This window comes from Sinocyclocheilus rhinocerous, unplaced genomic scaffold (assembly GCF_001515625.1).
Source record: "Sinocyclocheilus rhinocerous isolate Xijiao unplaced genomic scaffold, SAMN03320098_v1.1 scaffold195, whole genome shotgun sequence".
Taxonomy (NCBI): domain Eukaryota; kingdom Metazoa; phylum Chordata; class Actinopteri; order Cypriniformes; family Cyprinidae; genus Sinocyclocheilus; species Sinocyclocheilus rhinocerous.
In genome coordinates this window covers 288,236-312,626 of record NW_015631099.1, presented here as the reverse complement: position 1 = coordinate 312,626, position 24,391 = coordinate 288,236, and the positions used below count along the sequence as shown (strand labels likewise).

The following is a 24,391-nucleotide window of genomic DNA, read 5'->3' as shown; positions in this document are numbered from 1 at the left end:
GTGTTTTGCGCATTTTCTAGAGGGACATCTATCACTGTTACACTCGCGTCTCGCACAAAAGAGCCACATGTTTAGAAAGCCATGTAAAATTAATGCAAGTTTAACTTTGAAAAAACATATATCGAGACTTTATGGCGGGATTTTTTTCCCCATCCCACTGCATCTCACGTTTTGTTAAATGAAAAATGTACTCTGTGATTTAGTTTTTCAGCCATTTTGACAGCCCTACAGCAAATCAGCATATCAGAATGATTTCTGAAGGATCATGTGACACTGAAGACTGGAGTAATGATGCTGAAAATTCAGCTTTGATCACAGGAAGAAATTGCATCTTAAAATGTATTCAAATAGAAAAGTTATTTATAACTGTAAAAAAAAAAAAATCATTCTCAGTACTATTTTACTGTATTTTTAGTCAAATAAATACAGCCTTGGTGAGCATAAGACTTTTCAAAAACTTAAAAAAACAAATTTATGAAAAAAAAAAAAAAAAAACTTGCTGACCCCAAACTTTTGAGCAGAAGTGTATATTGGATTAAAATAATGTTGTTTAGTTTGAGCAGCTCAAGTGGTTTAGAGAAAATATGCATGTCATGGGCTTGTAAATTGATTAGATGTCCAATCATAATGAGGAACTGATTTCTTTCTAAATTGACGTGTCTTCCGTCGCAGAATTGGTAATAACTGTTGACGTGTAATTGCTGCGTTCATGCCACCAGTGGGATTTCTCAGCACACCTCGGCTTATTGGGCAGACGTGGGCCCTGTTCTTTGTGTTTCTCTGTAGACTCATGGAATCAACAAGAAATGAAAGAGGGAATCAGACCTTGTGTTCAGCCTCTCAAAAGCATGCCGATCTAGTTACGTTAATATTGTCGTAAAACCTGGCCTCGGCGAACACAACCCCTCTCGAGGATTTCTTTTTGAATCCATCCATTTCTGAGTGATTTTTAAGCATTGCACTTCGTATTACCATCTGCCGTGATTTTAACCGTGTGTGTGACTTGCAGCTACTCTGGCCAATTGAAAGGCAGGAAAGTGCACATGGTCCCAGAAAATGAGTTCCACCATAAGGAGCAGCCAGTGCGCAGCGCCACGTCTGGCACTCTGCAGAACGGACCGGGCAACACGGGCAAGCCTGCCGCCGCTGCCACCGCTGGCAAAGCCGAGGAGGGCGCCGTCGAGGACTCAGGTGACTCTATTTGAATAATCGTCCTGTTTTCCTCCACGAAGCTTCAGGAATTGATTTGGTAGCATCTGGACTTGTTTGTCCATTTATTGAGAGCGTCTTGACACTCATTTAAAATGAAATGCGTTGCCATGGCGTACAACACTCGCGGTGGGAATTGCCACCCTGAGGGAGTGAATTGCAATTACTATGTGAATTGGGGTAAAACTGCGGAGGACATTAGAACAGAAAAGCCTGGCACAGACCCATTAACACAGAAACAAGTACACCAGCAGGATTGATCAAAACAGCAGTGCAGGGCATGTGACTCCAGGCTCCCCAGGATGGACTCGGTCCACTCCACGGCTCTGGCAGCTACTGCGATGAGGCCTTCACTTACCTTGTGGGATTGCACTAAACATGTTCAAACCCATGTTCATTTTGAGTGTACTGATTTTCAGTTACTTGATTGCATCATGAATATGAATTGATTGCATCGGGAATATGAATTGCATCATTGCATGCATGACCATATTCTACATCCCTAATCCTAGCCAACACCTAAACTTAACAACTACCTTGCTAACTATTAATAAGCAGTAGGAGTTTGAGGCAAAAGTTGTAGTTAATGGTTTGTTAATTGGACCTTAAAGTGTTACCATGTTTTCTATATGAATCTATGTTAAAATGTAATATATTGCTGGGATCAAAGCTGAATTTTCAGCATCATTACTCCAGTCTTCAGTGTCACATGATCCTTCAAAAGTCAGTCTAATATGCTGATTTGCTGCTCAATAAACATTTCTAAAGTGTTACCATGTTTTCTATATGAATCTATGTTAAAATGTAATATATTGCTGGGATCAAAGCTGAATTTTCAGCATCATTACTCCAGTCTTCAGTGTCACATGATCCTTCAAAAGTCAGTCTAATATGCTGATTTGCTGCTCAATAAACATTTCTGATTATTATCAATGTTGAAAACAGTTGTGCTGCTTCATATTTTTGGAACTGTGACATTTTATTTTTCAGGAACTTTTGAATAAAAAGTTCAAAAGAACAGCATTTATATAGATATTATAAATGTCTTCACTGCCATTTTTGATCAGTTAAAAGAAAAAGCATACTGGCTCAAACGAGTGTATATCCACTTTTAGGAAAGGCCTGAGTTAAGTCGCGCCTGGATTTGTTGGAAGCAGTGTAACAACCTTTTAGAAGGCAATTTTGTGGAAACCACTGTGTTTGGCACTAAAATGGGAATCCACATACCGCTCAATACCCAAGTAACAGCACCTCGATTGTGTTGCTAAGAGTTCTTGTTGCATTTCAGCAGCTGCTCACTGCAAGATACTGTGAAGAGGTGAAATCCCCCGTCATCAGTTAAATCCTGCCTCCCATTAGTAGCTGTGATATTAACTGCTCTGAGCATAATTTACTAGGGCTCTAAAATGGGCACAAATACTAAGAAAGTGCTGTTTAAAAATACAAAAGTCTTGTCTTTTGAAGTGAAATGTTTTCCAATTGAATGAGCATACGTGACCCTGGAGCACAAAAGCAGTCTTAAGTCGCTGGGGTATATTTGTAGCGATAGCCAAAAATACATTGTATGGGTCAAAATTATCAATTTTTCTTTTATGCCAAAAATCATTAGGATATTAAGTAAAGATCATGTTCCATGAAGATATTTTGTACATTTCTTACCGTAAATATATCAAAACTTAATTTTTGATTAGTAATATGCATTGCTAAGAACTTCATTTGGACAACTTTAAAGGCGATTTTCTCAATATTTAGATTTTTTTTTGCACCCTCAGATTCCAGATTTTCAAATAGTTGTATCTCAGCCAAATATTGTCCTATCCTAACAAACCATACATCAATGGAAAGCTTATTTATTCTGCTTTCAGATTATGTATAAATCCCAATTTCACAAAATTGACCCTTATGACTGGTTTTGTGGTGCAGGGTCACAAATATGTTAGCGTGACCCTTTTGATATGCTGCCTTTTTTTAGCTGTTTTTTTCTCCCCTTAAATCTCAAAGGACATTTTCGGGTGTGTTTAAATAATTCACTTTCTGTGTAGCACAATCTGTGTTTCATTCACTTTTAATGAGCTTTCAATGACACATGAAGGATGCTTGCAATTTCCCAGCATGCTTAATAGCTGTATATATTTAAATCAAGAACAAATGCCATAACTCCTTCACTGTGGCACCAAACTTTGGCGTTATTCCACTTTATCAGGACATTCTGTCATGCCATAGTTTGTCTCATTTGGTAGGTATGGACACAATAATGATGTCTGCCCTCGTGTGACGTCCATGTCGGCTTGGTCTATTTGCAGATAAATCCAAGGACAAATCTCAGGTGGCTCAGAAGACTGCCAGCAAAAACAGCACCGCAGCCAATAAAGTGAGCAGCAGCAACGGGAGCAGCACGCCGAACAGGTACTGCACCCAAGACCCGACTCTCCACGCAGCGCAAGCTCAGAATGATGTACTGCTCTCATCTCTTATATAATGTCATTAAAAGTTGAAGCCCTGGGGTGAGAAAGTTTAGCAGGGGCTTATTATTTCAAACTACTCACCAAATAAATCAATCCTTTATCAAAGTCTACCTTCCTTATGAACTGTGTAATCAAATTGAACAGCGTTCCAGGCAAGAATCCTCTTACAATTCTATTAAACTGAGCAATTGCGGAGAGAAATGTCTTGAAAGGAACCATCTCTGAAAGGCATGGCTGTTACAACACACAATTGCACGATGGCCCATCAAATTGGCTGTGTAAAACATCATTTCGAAAGAAATACTTCAATGGGTGAAAGGTCCCCATTAATTTCCATTCAGGAATTGTGTGAATGGAATGAGATTGTAATGGATTTCTGAGTGTCTTAACGTGGTTTGGTGGGGTCAGGGAAAGTGGCGTAGTCAGGAATATGTAATTCACCTGAGATGAGAGGACAGAGGGGTTACGATGTGCTCTGTTTTAATAATGAATGACACAGTCAGGAGAATTCAGCCTGTAGCTCAGGGGCTTTGAGAAAACAGCTTAATATCAGCACATCATATTAGCTTTCAGAAGTTTACACTCTTTCCTTTCACCTCGTTTTTGCATGTGTGCAGTACACTAGTTTCATTTTGGCTTGGTAATATTGGTTTGAGCGAGCAGTAGAGCATCAAAATTATTTCTTCTTTTTAGTGAAGGATCAGTGAAAGGAGGTGATTAGTCATAAGAAAATGCTACTGGTCAAGCTCAGGAGGTCAAATATTTCATTAGCTCTTGATTTTTAATTCTTTATATTATCTTATCTGTAGATGTTCAGTGTTTGCAGCCGTTATACCAAAATTTGAATATGAACCGTACAATTTGTGTGATTTTCTTCTAGCAAAGGTTAACAACATAAATATATTCAACTAAATAACTAATTTGAGGGCAGATGTTGGTTTGTATTTATTAGAGCCCAACCGATATGGGTTTTTTGAGGGCCGATACCGATATTAGGGAGTAAAGAAAGGATATATCGGCCGATATTCTTTGTGTTTGTTATAGTACAGTACCAGTCAAAAGTTTGGACACTTTACCATTCGTGTGTCCAAACTTTTGACTGGTACTATATATAGAATACAGTATATACGTAAACAGAATATACTGTATATACATAAACACATTTTTTGCAATGATCACTCAAATGTAGTGATAAAACACTTATAATGACGTGACAAAGATATGTAATGGAGGCAGGGCATTTGACAATTTAACAATGAACTTTATTATCCAAAATGAGTCTTGACATCAGTGCACTTAACAGTAAAGTTGAAGTTTATTCAACTTTATTTCAATTCAATTCCATTCAAGTTTACTTCACTTCGGAACATTCAGTCACGGATTTGCGCTACTGTCTTCACACAGACAAAACTTACATGAGAAGTGTGAAGCGTGACATAATATACCTCTGTAAATAAATATAAATTCACGTCTCGCGCACTTTAATGCCCTTTGAATGTAACGTGTACGTTCCCTTGGAACTGGAATCATGGCGGAATATCATGTGAAGTCAACTTCGCAGGTCACTTACGGTCGAATAAAACAACGCTTGAATGCTGCTGCCTGAACAAGAGACCTCCTTACTGAAGTGAAAGTGTTGGCTGGTGTCACGATCTCGCAAACGCGCCGGCAAGCATTTTATCTGCGTTTTATGTTCTGTAAAAAAAAATTTCATATCGGCGGCATATTCGACGATACCAATATATCTGCGACAGGCTCATATCAGCCGATAAAATCTGCGAAACGATATATCGGTCGGGCTCTAGTATTTATTGATAAACTTGTTTCCCTTAAAATGAAATAAAAAAAAGTCCTTAAAATGAAATTAAAGAAAAGTACTTGATTGTTTCCCAAAATAATTTGGGTTGTAGGTTGTGTAAAAATGGAGAAATCCATGATTGAAATAAATGATTCATTTGTCTTCCTGATATGAATTTAAAGAAATATATGAATTATTAACTTTATGAATGTAAAAATATACTGTCACTCCACTTTCCTGAAACACAGCAAGTATGACCCAAAAAATAAATGAATAAAATAAGCTCTTTCTTTACTTCAGTATTTTAATAGACAGAAAACACAGAAATAATTAAATCAAACTTATCATATTGTGTGTTTAATGCATATAAGACTAAGGTGAAACAGGCCAAAATCATTTTGGGAAGGCTTGTATACACATATTTTTTTTCTGTCCTAAAGCTGCTAGATACATTTCACTCCATTAATTTTACATTAGATAAGAGTTTATCCAACATAACTCTCTCTCCAAAGAATGCCTCGACTTTAAGCGTTCGTTGCTTTAAAAAAAAGTCAACAGAGACCAATCTGTACTATTCATGATGTTTTATAAGATCTCTGAATGAAAGTATTATGCTTTGGTCACTCAAAAAGATAATAACAAAAATAACATGTCAGCAGACTTTAGTTGATCCCTGATCTCTCCACAGCACCAAAGGGAGCAAAGAGAAGGAAGATAAAGAGAAGACCACAAAGGAGAAAAAGGAGAAGAAAGACAAGAACCCGGGAAGCACTCCAGAGGCCAAGGCAGGAGGGAAGGACAAACAGAAGGAGGAGAAGCCCACTGACAGCAAGGAGAAGACGCCCAAGGCCGACAAGGACAAGAGGAAGGATGACAAGAAGGAAGAGAAGAGCAAGATCGATGGCAAATCCGCTGAAAAAGAGTGGTCCAAGGAACGCGACGTGTCCAACGACAGCAAGACTAAGGAAGGCAGCAAAGTGGAGAAGAACGCTGGGGCCGGAAGCATGAAGTCCCTCGTGCCCAGATCCGAAGGAGTCGAGTCTGAACGGGGTGAGACGGCCCTGCCGCTGTCCGCTTAAATATGCTTCACTACACTTCTTTGACTTTGTTTAAACTTTAAGAACAGTGCATAAAAGAATGTATTAATGCTAAAAGGAAAGTTCAGAGCATAGAATCCAGTAGACGCGTTTTTCAATGAAAGGTTTTTGGATTTAGGCTACATCCACACGAAGCCAGAGCTTTCCCTATCCGATCTTTTTTTCCCCCCTCGTCTCAAGAAATATCTGCGTCCACACGAAACCGACACAAAACGATGTAGTTTACATGCCAGACCAGCATGTGGCGCTGTAATTCTGCCACAGAGATACACTAAAAACGGAGAAGAAGACTTGGACTATGCGCATAAACCTTGCGCGCGGTATACAAACGAACATGGAACAATACATTTATTAATCTGTGTTAATGTTAGTTAATAAAAAGACAATCGTTCAGTGTTTGTTCATGTTTTTGTTGCTGTTACGTGACGTAGCGGTGTCTGACTAGGGGTGAGACGTGGGCTGATGACGTCATCGTTTCAGAAAATATACGGATTCGCTGTCCACACGAAAACGCAAGGGCGGAGATTTCAGATTTATCCACTCTGGGACCCGGTTTAAAAAAATATCGGTTTCACTCTCCCAAAACGCTGGATCCGTGTGGACGAAACGCCTATACGATACAAAATGTATGCGTATACAGCTAAATACATCTCCGTGTGGATTCCGCCTTAGTTCACCCCGAAATTCAAGTTACTCACCTGAGTGACTTTCCATATTGCTGCAAAACACAATATCAGAAGCAAAAAAGCATTACTTGAAGCTAATCCTCATATTTCTTCTCTCAGCAGAGCAAAAAAGACGAAAGCTTGACACGCACTCGTCACCGTCGCACTCCTCTGCAGTTAAGGTTAGTATGGCCTGAGGAGAGCTGTGCACTTCTTTCCTCTTGTCCCTACCTGTCGGAGATCACGTGTTTTCCAAACCTTCCTCGTCACCCATTGGAGTTTGAGAGGAGGCCTCTGGAGCCCAGCCGTTGTAGGAGAGCATTGGGGGGAATTTTGCATCTTATGGACTATTTTTTTTGGCGAAATCTTTTTCAATAGATGTCAGATTTTTAAGAGATTTTTCCAAGGACTTGCCAAAAATCTTAAATTCTAGCACATGCTTTGTTTTTGCTCACTTTTACACGCTAAGAGAATCTACCCAAGTGCCTCACAAGTTTTGTTCCTTTTCGTATACCGTACTTTTTGTAAGATTGTAAATATAGATGATTACTTTTGTAAATCGCCCTGCCCTTTTTTGATTTTTTTGGAATCATAACATATTACTTGCTGAGAAAGTAAGAAGTAAATAAGAATCAGTCTTTTTGGTTTTGTTTTTTTAAATAAACATCAAGACAAGAGAGTGTTTCTGCTGGAAGAAATCCTGATGAAGTCAGATCTCCTTCGCGTCTGTGACTCCTGCAGGAGCTGGAATGTTTTGCTTGTTTTCCTGCATCATCGATCGGGGATCCCAGACAAGAATATGCTCGTCTTCACCGCCACTGCTTGCTTTTTTTCTTCCATCCTGGTTTTTGCCACACCCGATTTGTGAGAGTTTCCCAGACATCCGTGTGACCAGCAGACGGCTCCATCAGCATCCAGAGAAACCTGCGTCACCAGCAACTACCGCATAAAGAGAAAGGCAACCAGGGAAAAAGTGTGGGCATGGCCTTCCCAGAGGGATCTGTCTGTCCGTGACCAGGAATCTTGTTGCAATTGTCTATGAGCGAGACCTCATGCCAAAGTGTACATGACCTCCTTCTATTCCCTTCATTAATGAATCCTAGCTGAGTTTAGCTTGTTTTATCATCTTCATGAACTCCCATAGTTAATTTACAGAATGTTTGCTTTATCTTAGACCAAAAATAAGAGTTAAGACATTTCCCTATGCTGCTCAGTGCAGTGACGTTCTCCAGGTCCAGTGCAGATTAACGTTAGGCTCCGATAGACCAGTCTCTTCGTCTCTAACCATGTGAAAGTTCTAGTCTTTGAAGGTCTTTGGGGATGTGTTGATTGACGGCCTGCCTCCCCCAGCCTTTCTCCTGCTGTGTGCCATCCTCTCCAGCTCATCTGTCATCTCCATTCATTCCTACAGGACAATCTCAACGACTTCAAGGACTCCGCTTCAAAGGTTTGGACCTTTTTCAATCCTTAACTCTGATTGTGTCTCCAAACCTAGTGAACTGCCTACCCAGACCATTCAAACGATCATTGCAAATGCCCTGTTGGCCTCTTTGTAAGCCGCATTGGTTCAGAACTTCCAACCAATGCCTAAAAATGTCCATGTAGGCAGTGTTTGTCCAAAATGTATCTATGATGGCCAAAAATGCAGTATAGTTGGACATCTCGAGTTTGAACATTTTAAACCGTAATATGTGACCCTGGATCACAAAACCAGTCATAAGTTTAAAATCACAAAGGGAGTTTGTTGCCATCAGGCTAACGTGACAGTCATGCCTCATGCAGCTGTAAGGTTTTCTTTCTCTTTTGTTTTTACTCGCGATATTTACAACACGCATTACATTACGTATTTCATGGCACACTCGTTTTATGCGTATTTGGCGCCACCTAGTGTTGTGGGTGTATTATTGACATGTCAAAGTCTAGACCCTGAATATAAGACGACCGCGTTTTTTCAGATGTATTTCCAAGAAAAAAATATCGTCTTATATTCGGGACAATACGGTATTAGAAATTCTGGAATCTGAGGGTACAAAAAAAATCTAAATATTGATAAAATCACCTTTAAAGTTGTCCAAATTAAGTTCTTAGCAATGCATATTACTAATCAAAAATTACGTTTTAATATATTTACAGTAGGAAATTTACAAAATATCATGGAACATGATCTTTACTTAATATCCTAATGATTTTTGGCATAAAAGAAAAATCAATAATTTTGACCCATACGATGTATTGTTGGCTATTGCTACAAATATACCCCAGCGTCTTAAGACTGGTTTTGTGCTCCAGGGTCACAAATGCAATAGGCTGCATTTTTATTTGAACTCTCCAAATTACCCTTGTGGTGTGCTAATAGGGCCCTATGATTTCTGTGAAATGGATTTTACGGTATAATTATCGGAATTTGGCCAAATTTGGATGCATGAATCAAAAGTAAAGCTGTGCAGTTAATCAGATTGGGATATGGACTAGTGTTAATATTTTAATAAATCAAATTGTTTTATTGATCCAGTTGATTAGTCATCATTTGTGATGATTAGATTTGTGTAACTGAACCATTATTAGCAAACTCATAATTAGGGAAAAAATATAATATAATTTGGGGGAAAATAAAACTGATTCACCAAGTTGTTGTCTTAGTAGGCAGTATGCTTTCTTACATTCCAAGTGATAGCAGAAACGCCATCTAGGTAGGCAGCGATTGCTTGGGCGTTCCAAACCCGCCTGTGATGCCCAAGAATACTGTCTATGTAGGCAGCATTCCTTCAAACGGATGCCCAGAAATGCTGTGTGGGTAGGCAGCTCACTAGCCTTTGAGATACTCCCAATGTTTATTTCGTCTCGCCGCTGAAACTTTCTTCACGCTGTATGTCGTGAATGCATCTGTAGATTAAAGCACATTTTGCGCCACATGCCAGGTGTGGAGTCTTTAAAAAGTCCCCTTTCCCTTCAAAAGGTGGCAGAATATCTCTGAAACGGGTGTAGCGCTCTTGTGCTCGCACATCCCTCTCCTCCTCTGCCAGGACATTTTATATTCTGCTAATGTAATTTCAGCCCAACAATATCCTTCATTCTTCCCGTGGCTACGCTCTCCTGGGCTCCTCTCTCAGTCATCGCTGTCTGATTTGACTCTGGTCTTCTGTTCGCCACTCCAGTCTCTTTTGAACTGGCAGGGAGATAAGTGTTTTTGCAGTTTGGTCACTGAAGGATGTTTGAAAATATGCTGATGGTGCCACCTGAAAAAGCAATACCGCTGAATTTTGAGCAGCCTGTTATTTTATTCTCTCCGTCTCTGCTGTCAGAGTATTCCCTCACATTAGCTGCAGGATCATCCAGAGGCCTCACAGACCCTCGGTGTAGATGCTTTTAGCATCAGTTGCAAGATCTTTTGCTTTCTTGAACCAGCAGGGTCGGTCTTGCTGGAGTTGGTTGTGTCTTGTAGGATATCGTGTCAGCTGTGTTGCGTTCTTGTAATTCAGTTGTCAGTTTTGATTCTGTTGTTGAAGTGGTTTTGGCCATGTGATTAATTCATTCATTCTCGGATAGTTTGTGTTATTAATCTGTTGTTGAAATACATGCCCGATTCCCTGATGTACTCATTTGAAACAGGTGCTTTATGAGGTTGTGAAAGCAAGGGTCTTCAACAGATCCAGGAACATGTAGGGTTGGCACCAAAACCTATAGTCAATAGCAATACCAGTGGGATTTTACAATTATTCATACCAGTTATTTGGCTTTTAAACACAATACTTGGCTATTTATCGCCTGATTGTGAAGTAATTGTAATCAGTCGATAGTCCATGGCCTGTGGGAAAGTTGTTCTTTCCGGTGTACACAGCAAAATCTACAGTATATCCATTTGATGAGTCCGCAATAACAAACAACTTGAAGCCCCACCTGGTTGGCTTGGCTTCTGCCACAAAACGCGTATCCGCGTTTGTCGACCCCAAAGGGTTAAAGAAGGGGAAAAAAAAGGAATGGAACAAATTATTAATAACAGAACCAAATACAGATGGCATAAATGCTGCTGGAAGTTTCAAGGCAAGTAATCTCTCAGAAATTGAAAATAAAGTGCTTTTATTATCTGGTTCACAAATCAGACTGAATCCGTAAGATCTGAAAATCACTGCTCAATCTTTTGAAGGAGGCTTAGAGGCTTCAGTAAACTGGTGAAGAACAGCTGAGCAGACTTGAAGTGAATTTGAAGAACAATCGTTAACCGCTCCAGATTCTTCTCACCACTTTCAGAAAGACTCATTTTTTTTTCCCCAGTATCTCTTGCTCTGTTGGATCTCCGTTTGTTTCTCTCCCACACATTTATCAGCAGAGCATCTTTGGATCAGTAGGAGAGTCTGAAATGGCAGTTTTCCAAACAACACCAACCACATGCCATTCTGCTGTTATACACCAAACAAGAATCGTATTTATTCTTGTGCTCTTTATATATATAGATTTATAATGTGTGCTTTTATGCATGTATTGACACTTCATATACAGTACTTTTTTATTCACTTTAAGTTACTTTATTCTGTATGTGTCAGTTCCAGCTGGAGCATGAATATTTAGCTAATGATCAAACAGCTTTAACAATTTGCTGCAGTGCTATTTTTATTTATTTTTATTTTTTTAATGAACCTCTTTTGTGAGCATGAGTTGCGCAGTGCTGAACATGATGTGGGCAGTTCATTTACTGTGTCCCATGCGTCTGGCAGCTTGTGTTGCCTTAAAGATAAAATTAGACTGTATATACCTGGTCCCACCTGAAAGTACATCTTCATTAATTTGCACAGAACATCTTTTTGACAAGCAGGGTTGTTTTTTTTTCTCTTCTTGTTGCTGCTGTCACCGAACAACAATCTGGTTTATGTTCAAGATTGTCTTATCCCATGAAGCATTTTTGGGCTTGGCACACAATGCTGTGTAAGTCTACAAATAAAGATTATTTTGATAATTAATTAATCTATTGATTATTACAACAGACATTTTATTATTTGTTAAATATATAACATATACTTTTTTAATATAAAATGTTTATATACATTTTATATAATATACATTTGTCTGGAATATAATAACTGTATGGCTTTAAGGATATTTTTATGAAAGCCAAAATGTTCTAAAACTATGTATAGATATGACCATCTGACCGAGTCGAAGGCTTTTTCCGCATCAAGACTCAGTATCATTGCTTGTATGTTACTCTCTTCTATATGTTTTAATATATGTAGTGTACGTCTGACACTATCCGAAATACCATTATTTTAATGTATTAATACTAATTTATCAATGTAAATACTTTTTGTAAAGTCACCCCCTCTTTTTGAAGATTGCTGAGAATGAGAACGACTGCTCTGGATCTCTGCAGCTAACATTCGATTAGGGCTGGGCATTATAGCTAAAAAATGTATCAACGATATAATGTTTCATATTGTTCGGTATCGATAATTATTGACATTTTTTATAACCTATTTTTAAAACAAAGAGCAATAGAAAAAATTTTTTTTACATTTAACCACTGTATATTTGAATTAACTCAATTTATTGAGACAAACAACAAATATTTTTTTTGTTTTAACAGTCAAACACAAAATAAAAATTAAACAAATATCTCGTTTCTAATGTTTTATATGCAGATTAAATAGGTTAAACTTTTGGCTTGTTTCCCGAGGCCACAGGAGGGCTCAATGAGCAAAATAATGCAGCACATTAAATTGCCAATGCAAGGAAATAACTGTCTATAAAAAACGCGCATTACGTCTAAATTAAATCATATAAATCAAATATTATGTCATAAATTGCTAAACAATTATGAACAAAACAACATCACATATTTATGCATTGCTTAATACAAAGAGCCGAATCGCCCATCACACAGATTGCCTTTAAAAATATATGAGACGCAGTGAAAAGGAATAAACCTCCAAGGAATAAACCTCCACAAATTCGCGACGTGTTTTCTAAAAGTTTAAACTGTTTTAACTTTGCATGGCTTTCTATATATCTCTTGTGTGACGCGAGTGCAGCAGTCGTATTTGTCCGTCTAGAAAATGCGCTGAATATACATTGTGTGAATGGCTTCGGTTTTAACCCATTCAAGATCTTCTCCGCATTGAGCTTCTATATTTCTCTAATATTTTGAATGCATAACGCAGCAGCGGCGCGTCTCGTGGGCTAGACTAACAAAACATTAAACTACCACGTCACTTACATCACCGCATCTCGTGCTCCACTGGTGACGCTCCCTGACACACACCTAACATTCAAATACAAATGTTTATTTTAAATTCGACTAATATTCATTTTTTTTATTCACAATCTCCTCATCCACAGGCAGGCACAGCACTCAATTCAGCATGTGTTCGTGTTTGTGTGTGCTGTGTGCGTCACTCATAGCACGTGCCTATATCGTGCACTATATCGAACATTTTTTATACCGTTATCGAAGAAGGTGTACCGTCGATAAATATCAATACCGTTTTATCGCCCAGGCCTACATTCGATCTTGTAATTTTCTTTGTGGGATATTGATGTTAAGGTTGAATGAATGTCAACAACACAGTTTATCTTGCTCGCTCACGCTTCATTCTCTTGCTATTTAAACACTTTCCACATGTTGTTCTCCAAAAGAATGTCTTTGCTTTACAAAAGAAAGGTTTCATCCATTTTCTGAAGATTTTCCATTCTTGAGGGGCATTGTGGTGTTTTATAAGAGTATTGCTCAATGCTTGTTTGAAGAGGTCAGCTATTTGTTGGTTGATTTGTGAATCACGACCCTTAAGGGCTTTTCATATGAATCGTATCAGCGTTTCCCAATGCACTGAAGCATTACTCTGACGCCACATTACATACATAGGACCTGCACAATGAATCGTATTGTAATCATGATCACGATTTCTGCATCTCTCGATTTATTAAGCATAATCGCTGATTATATGCAATATTTGTCAGTTTTTTTTTTAATCCTGAAAATTTTTATTTTTAATTTGGCATCCTCGTTTTCTTACATTGGTAAAAAGCAAGATTTAATGGTTTCAGTTTCCAGATTTCAAGAGTTTAAATTCCCCAATCAGAGCTTTTTTCATAAATTGATAAATTTTCTGCCCAGTGGTTTACTTAATCTTCCCAACCTGGCAACCATCTGCACTGCTCTCTCTACATTAAGAAAAAAAGCACTGATGAGGTGAAAACACTGGCAAACATCTAAGCTGGAGTTTAGCGATCTCTATTGAGATATTCTGCTCAAATAAAAGTATAAAGCAGTCAGCCTGTTTCCATTCATGTGGCTTGCTGTGAATAAATCTGCAAGCAAACCGTGCAAGTTGAGGTTCTCTTGATTTGTGCTTAACTGTAATTAATTCTATAGAAATGTAAAAACGAACAAAAAAAGTCAATAAGCATTATTATATTTCTGAGCAAAGTAATCATCGTTTAACCAGTATCGAGCAGCCCTAATGTACAGGCCAAGTACCAATTTCACCTTTCACCCCTTTGACCTTTTGAGCTGTGGTCACTGAATACAAGACAGTAGTAGCTTGGTGTATCAATACGTTGTCAGCGTGCAAAATCAAAAGTTGGGCTGATCCTTTTTCCCTTTCTCTTGCTGCCTAGCAACCCGGTAAAATCGCCCTTTTGTAACACTATTCACATGGAGGTTTGACGCTTGTTTCGAGGTGCGTTGAAGCCCTGGTGCGAGGCACATATACGAGTTCAGCAGGAGCCTTGAGCTTTTAATAGAGTGCTTGGACTTCCTGTGGGTGTGCCTGATAGCATCGTGAGGTGTGAAGGCGAGTGGGAAGGCGAGTGCGACTCTAATGGGGCACGGCTCTCATCCTGCGAGGCGTTAACCCTCTCTTATCTCTCCATCCAACCCTCAGCACCATCCTAACCACAGCACAGTCCTGCCCAAGAGCAAAGAGAAGGACGACGAGAAGAAAGAGTCTGACAAGTCCAGGGACCGTTCCAAAGAGAGGGAGAAGAAAGAAGACCGGAAGGACCGGAAACGAGTAAGTGGCTGCGTCCCTAACGCTTTTGGTGTTTAAAAAAAAAGGATTTGGGCATGGGGCAAAGCATGCCTGGTGAAAGGTGAAAAGTCAAGTCAACGAGCATCATGTTGATTTGCGCCGTTTCCCCTAGGACTACTCGAACAGCGACCGCGAGATGAGCCAGGAAGCCAAGCGCCGCAAAGATGAAAATGGAATGAGTGAGTCGATAATGCCTATCTTTTAAATTTGTTTTGCCCGCTGCCGAGAGTGGGAGAGGCGAGCTAGCGAACCAGAAAGGAGGCAATCAGAAAGCCCTCCCCGCGGCTCTCGTGTTATCTGCCTCACATGGCTGCGCTCTCTCTTTTCACACAGGCTCCTCCAAACACAGCAAGAGTGCCAGCCCCTCCGAATCGCCACACTCCAACGACAAGGACAACAGCAAGCGCTCCAAGTCCACCAGCAAGGACAAGAGCGATCTGGCCAAACCGGAGAAGACCTCTGGAGGCAAAAAGGTCTGGGACTGTGTCCTGTTACACCTCCACAACTTACGGCATCACTCATATCTTGGGTTAAGATGACAAACAAACCTCTAGCCTTAAGTGTTCGACTTGACTTGTGTTAGACATGAATCTAAAATGCTTATATGTGACCCTGGAGCACAAAAGCAGTCTTAAGTCGCTGGGGTATATTTGTAGCAATAGCCAACAATACATTGTATGGGTCAAAATTATCGATTTTTCTTTCTGTGTAAAAATTGACCCTTATGACTGGTTTTGTGGTCCAGGGTCACATATGTCTAATCTAATATGTTGAGAGCAGAATATCATAGTCTCTGTTAGAGATCTTAAGGCAGTGTTAATTTGATTTGAAATTACAGACAAAGGGTTTGAGGTGGAAAAAGATGCATCATGATTATTATACATCATAATTGAACAATTGTAACTTAATGATTAACAGTGCACCAAGTGCTATTAGACAAAATGTAGAATGAATAGATTCAGATAATCCAGTCATAGTGTTTAGTGATCGATCTGAAGTACTTCACTGGATGGATGGTTGATTGGTCAGTTAGTTAATAAAAGAACGATAACTATAGCAGTAACTAGGGCTGCATGATTCATCAAAATATGTAAATTATGATGTGGCTTAGTGGTTGCAATTTCATTAAATATAAGCGCAGTCCCACTTTATATTGTATTAGGTGGCCTTTACTACTATGTACTTGCATCAAAAAAATTTGTGTTCATATTGTATTGTAAAACACTTTAGCCTCTATTGAGGTGGGATATGGGTAGGTTAGGGACCGGTTTGGTGGTATGGGTAGGTTTAAGGGTGGGTTAAGGTGTAAGGCATGGGTCAACAGTGTAATTATAAATGTAATTACAGAAATGAATTACATGCAGGTGTTTTTAAAAATATAAGTACAATGTAAAAACATGTATGTGCACAATAAGTGCATTGTATCAAATGATTAATTTAAATGTAAGTACATAGTAGTTAAGGTCACGTAATATAAAGTGGGACTAAAAAAGTGGGACTAAAAAATCATTGTGAATGAAAAAATCATTACACTGTTGACCCAATTTACTCTGATATAACTCTACTGTTGTCATTGTTTTAGTTTTGATGTGGACTTACAGTTCTCATAGAATTAGAACGATTATCAAATCTTTATTGATATCGTCCTTGGTGTGTATGGCCCTTAACGCACATTGTGAATATGCCATATCATTTCTAATATCCTAAAAAAAAAAAATTTGTATTAACACGACTCATGAGTATCTCAGGTTTCAAGGACAGTTTCATGTTATATTCTATTTATGTTTGAAACATTCAATGTATGTATTAAATGTAGCAACCTGTTACAGTTTGTCATTTTGCACATCAATTAAAATGTACTCAACAAAAACGTAACTACACAGAAACCAAACTGAACACTTCAAACACCCAACGCACCAATTACACGGTAACTGTAGACCCAGCGTGATGCGAAACCATTTCCTGCACACGTTCACCAATGCTCTTGTGTTTCAGGAATCCAGGCACGACAAAGAGAAATCCGAAAAGAAGAGAGAGCTATTAGACAAAATGTAGAATGAATAGATTCAGATAATCCAGTCATAGTGTTTAGTGATCGATCTGAAGTACTTCACTGGATGGATGGTTGATTGGTCAGTTAGTTAATAAAAGAACGATAACTATAGCAGTAACTAGGGCTGCATGATTCATCAAAATATGTAAATTATGATGTGGCTTAGTGGTTGCAATTTCATTAAATATAAGCGCAGTCCCACTTTATATTGTATTAGGTGGCCTTTACTACTATGTACTTGCATCAAAAAAATTTGTGTTCATATTGTATTGTAAAACACTTTAGCCTCTATTGAGGTGGGATATGGGTAGGTTAGGGACCGGTTTGGTGGTATGGCTAGGTTTAAGGGTGGGTTAAGGTGTAAGGCATGGGTCAACACTGTAATTATAAATGTAATTACAGAAATAAATTACATGCAGGTGTATTTAAAAATATTGTATTAACACGACTCATGAGTATCTCAGGTTTCAAGGACAGTTTCATGTTATATTCTATTTATGTTTGAAACATTCAATGTATGTATTAAATGTAGCAACCTGTTACAGTTTGTCATTTTGCACATCAATTAAAATGTACTCAACAAAAACGTAACTACACAGAAACCAAACTGAACACTTCAAACACCCAACGCACCAATTACACGGTAACTGTAGACCCAGCGTGATGCGAAACCATTTCCTGCACACGTTCACCAATGCTCTTGTGTTTCAGGAATCCAGGCACGACAAAGAGAAATCCGAAAAGAAGAGAGACAGCACTGGCGCTAAAGAAGAGAAGAAACAATATCCTTTGATGCCATAAACACCGACGGCTGCGTGTAGAGATGGAAAGAAGTCATGCTCTTTGTATAGAAATCAGCTTTACACAAACTCAGCTCACTGCTGCAGCGCTGGAGCAGATCAACACAGTTTTTCCTTAACATTCATCACCCATAAACACAGATAGTGCATGCTGACACTCGAGGTGAGCGTTAATGCGGACGAAGAGCTTTTGAGGACACACTTTTTTTTATTATTACTCGTTTCTTAAGACTCGAGTGAATATGAAAAAGAGCAGTTAATTAGAGGAAATTGAGGGTAATTGATTTGCAATGTGCTTTTGGATAATGCAGAAGTTTTTGCGAATCCTGAGGTGCATTGGCTGCGGTCGCTCCTCTTCTGCTACGGGACTCATCAGCACAGCTTTCTCAACCATGTTCCCTTCTCCTGTCACCGTCTGGAAAGAGCACTCCCTCGCACACTTAGGATTTTTGCCTGCATCCAAACTTCTGTTGTTTTGCCTAGAAATGTCGTCGCTTGTCTTTTAATCTGCCATTTTTATTGTGATATTTTCAGTACTTCACTGAAAGTTTGTTTCCTTTAAATGTTTAGCACAATGTGCTTCGTGCATCACAAACGGATTCAGGTTGAATTGGTGTCGCTCTCCAATGCTTGCGTTTTTATTGCCTTCTTTTCCGTTTTCTTCTTTCTTTGGTTCGTTTCTTTTCTCTTACAAAATATAAACAGTCTGGTTTCCTTAATACTACCTTTTTTTTCCCTTTTTAATTCACACGTGATATTTAGACTAGGTGTTTGAAGCCGTACAAATGCTCTAATTTGTATATTATGTATACAGAAATAAAACGGTTCCATGTAATAAGACATTTCCTGTTACTTTCATTTCAAATGTACGCCTCCGGATTTCCTTTGTGTGTTCAATCACGTTTTTAAAAGATTTGTATAAAGAATGGCAAGCGGGATTTCTCCGTAAATAAGTGGACTAAAAAGGAAACAATTCATGACTTTCCAAATTACTTCATGGAGTTTTTATCTGGCAGGATCTACAAAGTGTATGCTTTTTCTGAATAAAATAGTTTTCTTAGTGTATCACGTCTCTTGTTTTTTTTTTGGAAGCTTTGGGATTTTGCATAACTAGGTACCAGCATTTATTGCATCACTTTGCAAAAGTTCCTCTTTAATTAACACTGGTGAAGATAGATATCAGTGCTTCTCTGAGCACGTCATGTTGACCGTGGAAATATTTTATCAGATGCATAAGACAAATGTATCAGTTCGACATGCACGGAAAACTTGAAAAGTATTTGGACACGGGTCACACTTCAAAATCTCTGCATGCCATTGTGTCAAGTACAAAATATAAAGCTAGTTGCACCTGCAACAAATGATGCTAGAGCTTTTGGAGCATTTAAAACTCAATTTGTGACCCTGGAGCACAAAAGCAGTCTTATGTAGCACGGGTATATGTGTCGCAATAGCCAAAAATACATTGTATGGGTCAAAATGACAGATTTTTCTTTTATGCCAAAACTCATTAGGATATTAAGTAAAGATCATGTTCCATGAAGATATTTTGTAAATTTCCTACTGTAAATATATCAAAACTTAATTTTTGATTAGCAATATGCATTGCTAAGAACTTCATTTGAACAACTTTAACTTTTTTTGCACCCTCAGAACATTTTTTATTAAAAAAATTTTTTTTAAACATTTTATTTATAAAAAAAATTCTTAAATACATGCATGTGTTTGCATTTATATTTACATAAATATACACAGTACACTCATATATTTTGTGAACAAACTTTTATTTTGGATGCGATTAATCGTTTGACAGCACTATAGTCTATATATATATATATATATATAAAGTCATTTTTGCTTATTAGAATGGCTGAATTGGATCATTGAAGGTCAGCAGCAAATAAATTGGTTATTAAAATTGGATGAAATACATAAAGGATTTTTGTGTTATTTAATACAATTAATTCTTGTGTTATTCTGAGTTTGGATTTCACCGTTTTTATTCATTTTGAGGAATACTGCTTCTGAGGTGAGTAAATGCATGTTCTTGTTTAGTCTAGACATACAGTAACCATCAGAACGCCTCTGCACTTCCTCCTGAATGGATTCTCTCAGCGTGAGAAGACACGGGAAACAGGAACTGGCGTAAGTAACTCGGATATGTTCTTCTAAATTAGAAAGGAATGTGTTACTTTGTAGTTACTTGAAAAAGTAATCTGATTACATAACGTGTTACTTGTAATGCTTTACCCTCAACACTGACTATATAAACATTGCGATGTCTTTTAATCTGCTAATGTTTTGGTGATTTTAGTGAATGTATGAATTTGTTTCTCACACAGGTGTAGCGTATTTCAGCACGTTAATTATGAACATGTTACATGATCCACAAACGATTCAAATCGAACAAACCCCTCTTTATTGCTATTGCGCATGCGCGACTTTAACGTTGTACTGTGGGAGAATAGGTGATTTACCATAGTAAATTAATGTTGTGTATTATGGTATGTGGTATTGTAACTGTATCTGCATATAATCTATATCACTATTGCGTTCAATCAGCTGTTGTTACTTAAAGTCCCTAATATTAAATGATTATGCTGACATTTAGTGTGGCTTAATTGTCTAAATATATATGGAAATATTGTTGTTCAAATTAAATATCCGTATTATCTAATACGTTTTATAGTGAATATACTCACAGTTCACAATTTCGAATAGCAAAACATGTTTCTTTGAAGAAACAAAGGCGAGGCTGTGCTGTTCTGAGTGCGGTCGCTGCTAAAGGCCATTGGATTTAATAGTGTTAAATCACAGTTCAAACTCTTTTCCAGGTCTGTTTCGAAGATTGTCATTATTACGCTCTATTATCTAAACTAGTATCCAACATGAAATGAGCTTGTTTAACACATCAGCGGTGGCAAAGGCTCTTCTTGACCGTTTCTTCTTGTTGACTTTGATCTGACTGGAATTTTTAATTCATTCCAGAAAAAAAAAAGTGAGTTGAATTCAATAACCAAAAGACATTTTCTTGTAACAACATATTATTACGTTTCCTCCATGGAGAAAACAGTAAATCTTGTTCACAAGTTTGTACATGCGGTGTCGACTCCATTTATCAATATATGTGACCCTGGAGCACAAAACCAGTCATAAGGGTCCATTTTACAAATTATTATTATTTTTATCAATCGTAATTATACTTGTACAGACTGTACATATTTGCTGTTTGTTCAAATGACTGTTAAAATGAGCTAAAGATTTTGTCACAGGTTAATTTGATTATGTTCAATCCACTTAAATTCACAAAATTTAAGTTAAATGTAATTATTTTGCGTTGGGACTACATGAATATTTGTTGACATGATTGAATATTTTGTTGATGTAATTTACTGGGCAATGGATCTGTAATAAAGAAGTTCATTTTTTGTGATTTTCAGTAAAGAGAAAGACTTGTTGTTAATGTTGTGTGATATTGAGGACTTAGAAGTTTCTATATGTGACCCTGGACCACAAAATCAGTCATATAGGTCAGTTTTTTTAAAATTGAGATTTATACCTCATCTGAAAGATGAATAAATAAGTTTTTCCATTGATGTATGGTTTGTTAGGATAGGACAATATTTGGCAACTATTTGAAAATCTGGAATCTGAGGGTGCAAAAAAATCAAAATATTGAGAAAATCGCTTTTAAAGTTGTCCAAATTAAGTTCTTATCAATGCATATTACTAATCAAAAATTTAGTTTTGATATATTTACGGTAGGAAATTTACTAAATATCTTCATGGAACATGATCTTTACTTATTATCCTAATGATTTTTGGCATAAAAGAAAAATCTATAATTTTGACCCATACAATGTATTTTTGGCTATTGCTACAAATATACCCCAGCGACTTAAGACTGTTTCTGTGCTCCAGGGTCACATATTACAATGTTTTCCTAAAGGTGAAGCTCCTCTTTTGACTCTAAGAATTGCTTGCTCGGGACTCAGGAGTGTAGAAAGTTTAGTGTAGGTACAGAGTGTCATTCTTTAAAAAGCGGATGCTTTCTTTGTTTTCCACATCATCTCAGAGTCAGCACTAATAACCTGCATGGGATCACAGATTGATAGTGTGCATAAAAAAGCCCCCACACATGCTTCCATACAGTTTTTTTATTTTTTATTTACAAAATGTATTAAAATTCTTTGTACAAGGCCTCACTATCAGGGCCCGGGGAACGACAGTCACGCATGCACGTCTTACATCAGCCTGCCTCTGGGCTGAAGTGCAGTTTTACAGGTCAGGAACAGGTCAAGATACGAAAGCTGAAACCCACTTTCTACCGACCCTCTAGAATCTAATGGAAGTCGCAGGGCTTTACTTGGCAACCACAAGTTTTCGCATGCAGCTAGAAAATTTGGGAATTCAGTCACTCGCTTGTGAATCCTTCACTAGAAATGTACAGATTTGTGTTGCACGTTTGTAGTCTTTTAAAAGCTTTTCGTTATAAAACTATCTGTCCATGGTCACGGGATGGGCCAGAGCCTCGGTCCCGTGGAGTCACAGTTGGTTTTCCTTCTCTCCAGCACAAAAAAAATGTCACAGCGAAATGTAAATGTGCTAGCTTCCCGTCAGCTCTTTTTATAAATCTATTGTAAATGTTATTAATCCTAGTCTCGTTTGCTAAATAATTCACCAAACACTGATAATGCTCGTCAAATAAAACTAAATCTCAAAGCTTGATTTCATGTGCGAATTATATTCGGCAAACCGTGAGGTAATCAAATACTACGTCGTAAAAGCCATGTCCTTTTGTGAATTGCGGTTTATCTACAATAATGTGATCCGATTTATAGCTTCAGTTTCGTGTACAGTATGCTGTGATAACTACAAAATCTTGGAAGTTCGTGTCTGTAAGTACGTGTGTGTGTGTGTGTGTTTGTGTGTGTGCGCGAATGAATGAAATCGTGTGGCGATTTTTGGTTTTTTTTGAAGCTCACCATTATTGAAGGTCAAATGGGGTTTATAGCATCTGAACTTCTGAGAAATATAGATCAGACGAAAGAAAAGCACACGATATACTGCAACATATATCCGACCGACTCACAAAGGTCCTGATCTGGAATTGAAACGATCCATGATCTGACAAATTAATACACCGACTGAACGAGTGTGAAAGCAAATTTACAGTATTACGAGCGTTTGCTCGACCACCGGGTCCCACACAGTCCAGAGAAGACGTCTCGAGTCAGATCGGCTCATTCGGTGTGCTAAGATCGCAAGTGATGGCTTTATTTCTCGCTGTCTATGGAGTTTTTATTTCACAGGGATGATGATGATGATGATGATGATGATGGGTTTGAGTGATTGGAGCGATGCGATGCGATGCTTCTGCCGTGAGTTTGCATCAGTGTGATACTCTGAATATTCCATAAGGCACTGAAGAAATCGATTCCAATTCTTGCGCCGGGCCGTGGTCTTGTGTGAGCGTGCTGTGTCGGCTGGAGATGATGTGTATGGAGAGAGAGGGCGAGCCCTGCTGAAGATCCAGCCGTCTCTGTGAGGTGTCACACCACGCTGCCAGACTGCTGCTCTGCAAACACACACACACACACACACACACATCAGAGAGTATCGCGCGGTGGGAAAATAGTGTTTGTTTCTACCTCGTGTTATCATTTATCCTCTGATCTGTTCAGCTGCTGTTAAATCGTTAAACATTTTAAATGCAACATGTTTAGAGGAACATTCAGCAATAATGTAAGTGAAAAATCTATAATGTATTTATTTGATATATTACAACACAGAATTCTGCCAAGAACACATCCTGATCATATCTCACGCCAAAATCTAAAGAAAGACATGTTGTGCATAGAAAAAGGGTTGTTTTTTTTTCTCTCAGATTTGCACCTCACCCAATTCTCATTACTTTGAGGTGACAATATTAAAGTATACAATACTGGTCTAAAATCTGGGATTAGTTAGATTTTTTTTTATTTTTTATTTTTTTTAAAGGGGTCATATGATGCGATTTCATTTTTTCCTTTCTCTTTGGAGTGTTACAAGCTCTTGGTGCATAAAGAAGATCTGTAAATTTGCAAAGACTAAAGTCTCAAAACCAAAGAGATATTCTTTATAAAAGTTAAGAGTCAGCCACACCTACCTAAAACGGCTCGTTCGAACACGCCCCCACATATCTACCTCACTATGTGGGAAAATTTGCATAACGCCGCCCAAATGTGCACGCAAAGAAAGAAGGCGTAACTTTGATTCTCGCTGTAGTATTGTTGTTGCCACC

The 24,391-nt window shown here is 38.1% G+C and overlaps 1 protein-coding gene across 7 annotated transcripts in view; it reads left to right on the top strand.

Moving 5' to 3' along the window:
- The window catches only part of LOC107741598 (THO complex subunit 2-like), a 106,103-nt gene extending 86,930 nt beyond the window's left edge, over positions 1-19,173 (top strand). Inside the window, exons 29-39 of one of the 7 annotated variants that reach the window (XM_016554356.1) lie at positions 1,010-1,191; positions 3,513-3,615; positions 6,161-6,522; positions 7,355-7,416; positions 8,646-8,681; positions 15,109-15,237; positions 15,368-15,434; positions 15,589-15,728; positions 18,020-18,090; positions 18,238-18,271; positions 18,420-19,173. In XM_016554356.1, coding sequence (XP_016409842.1) covers positions 1,010-1,191; positions 3,513-3,615; positions 6,161-6,522; positions 7,355-7,416; positions 8,646-8,681; positions 15,109-15,237; positions 15,368-15,434; positions 15,589-15,728; positions 18,020-18,090; positions 18,238-18,253 — 1,168 coding nt within the window. In that variant the 3' untranslated portion in view covers positions 18,254-18,271; positions 18,420-19,173. Of the gene's footprint in view, positions 1-1,009; positions 1,192-3,512; positions 3,616-6,160; positions 6,523-7,354; positions 7,417-8,645; positions 8,682-15,108; positions 15,238-15,367; positions 15,435-15,588; positions 15,729-18,019 lie in introns of all 7 variants that reach the window. The other 6 variants (XR_001640216.1, XM_016554355.1, XM_016554357.1 and 3 more) reach the window with 6 other exon arrangements.
- Positions 19,174-24,391: the final 5,218 nt, after the last annotated feature.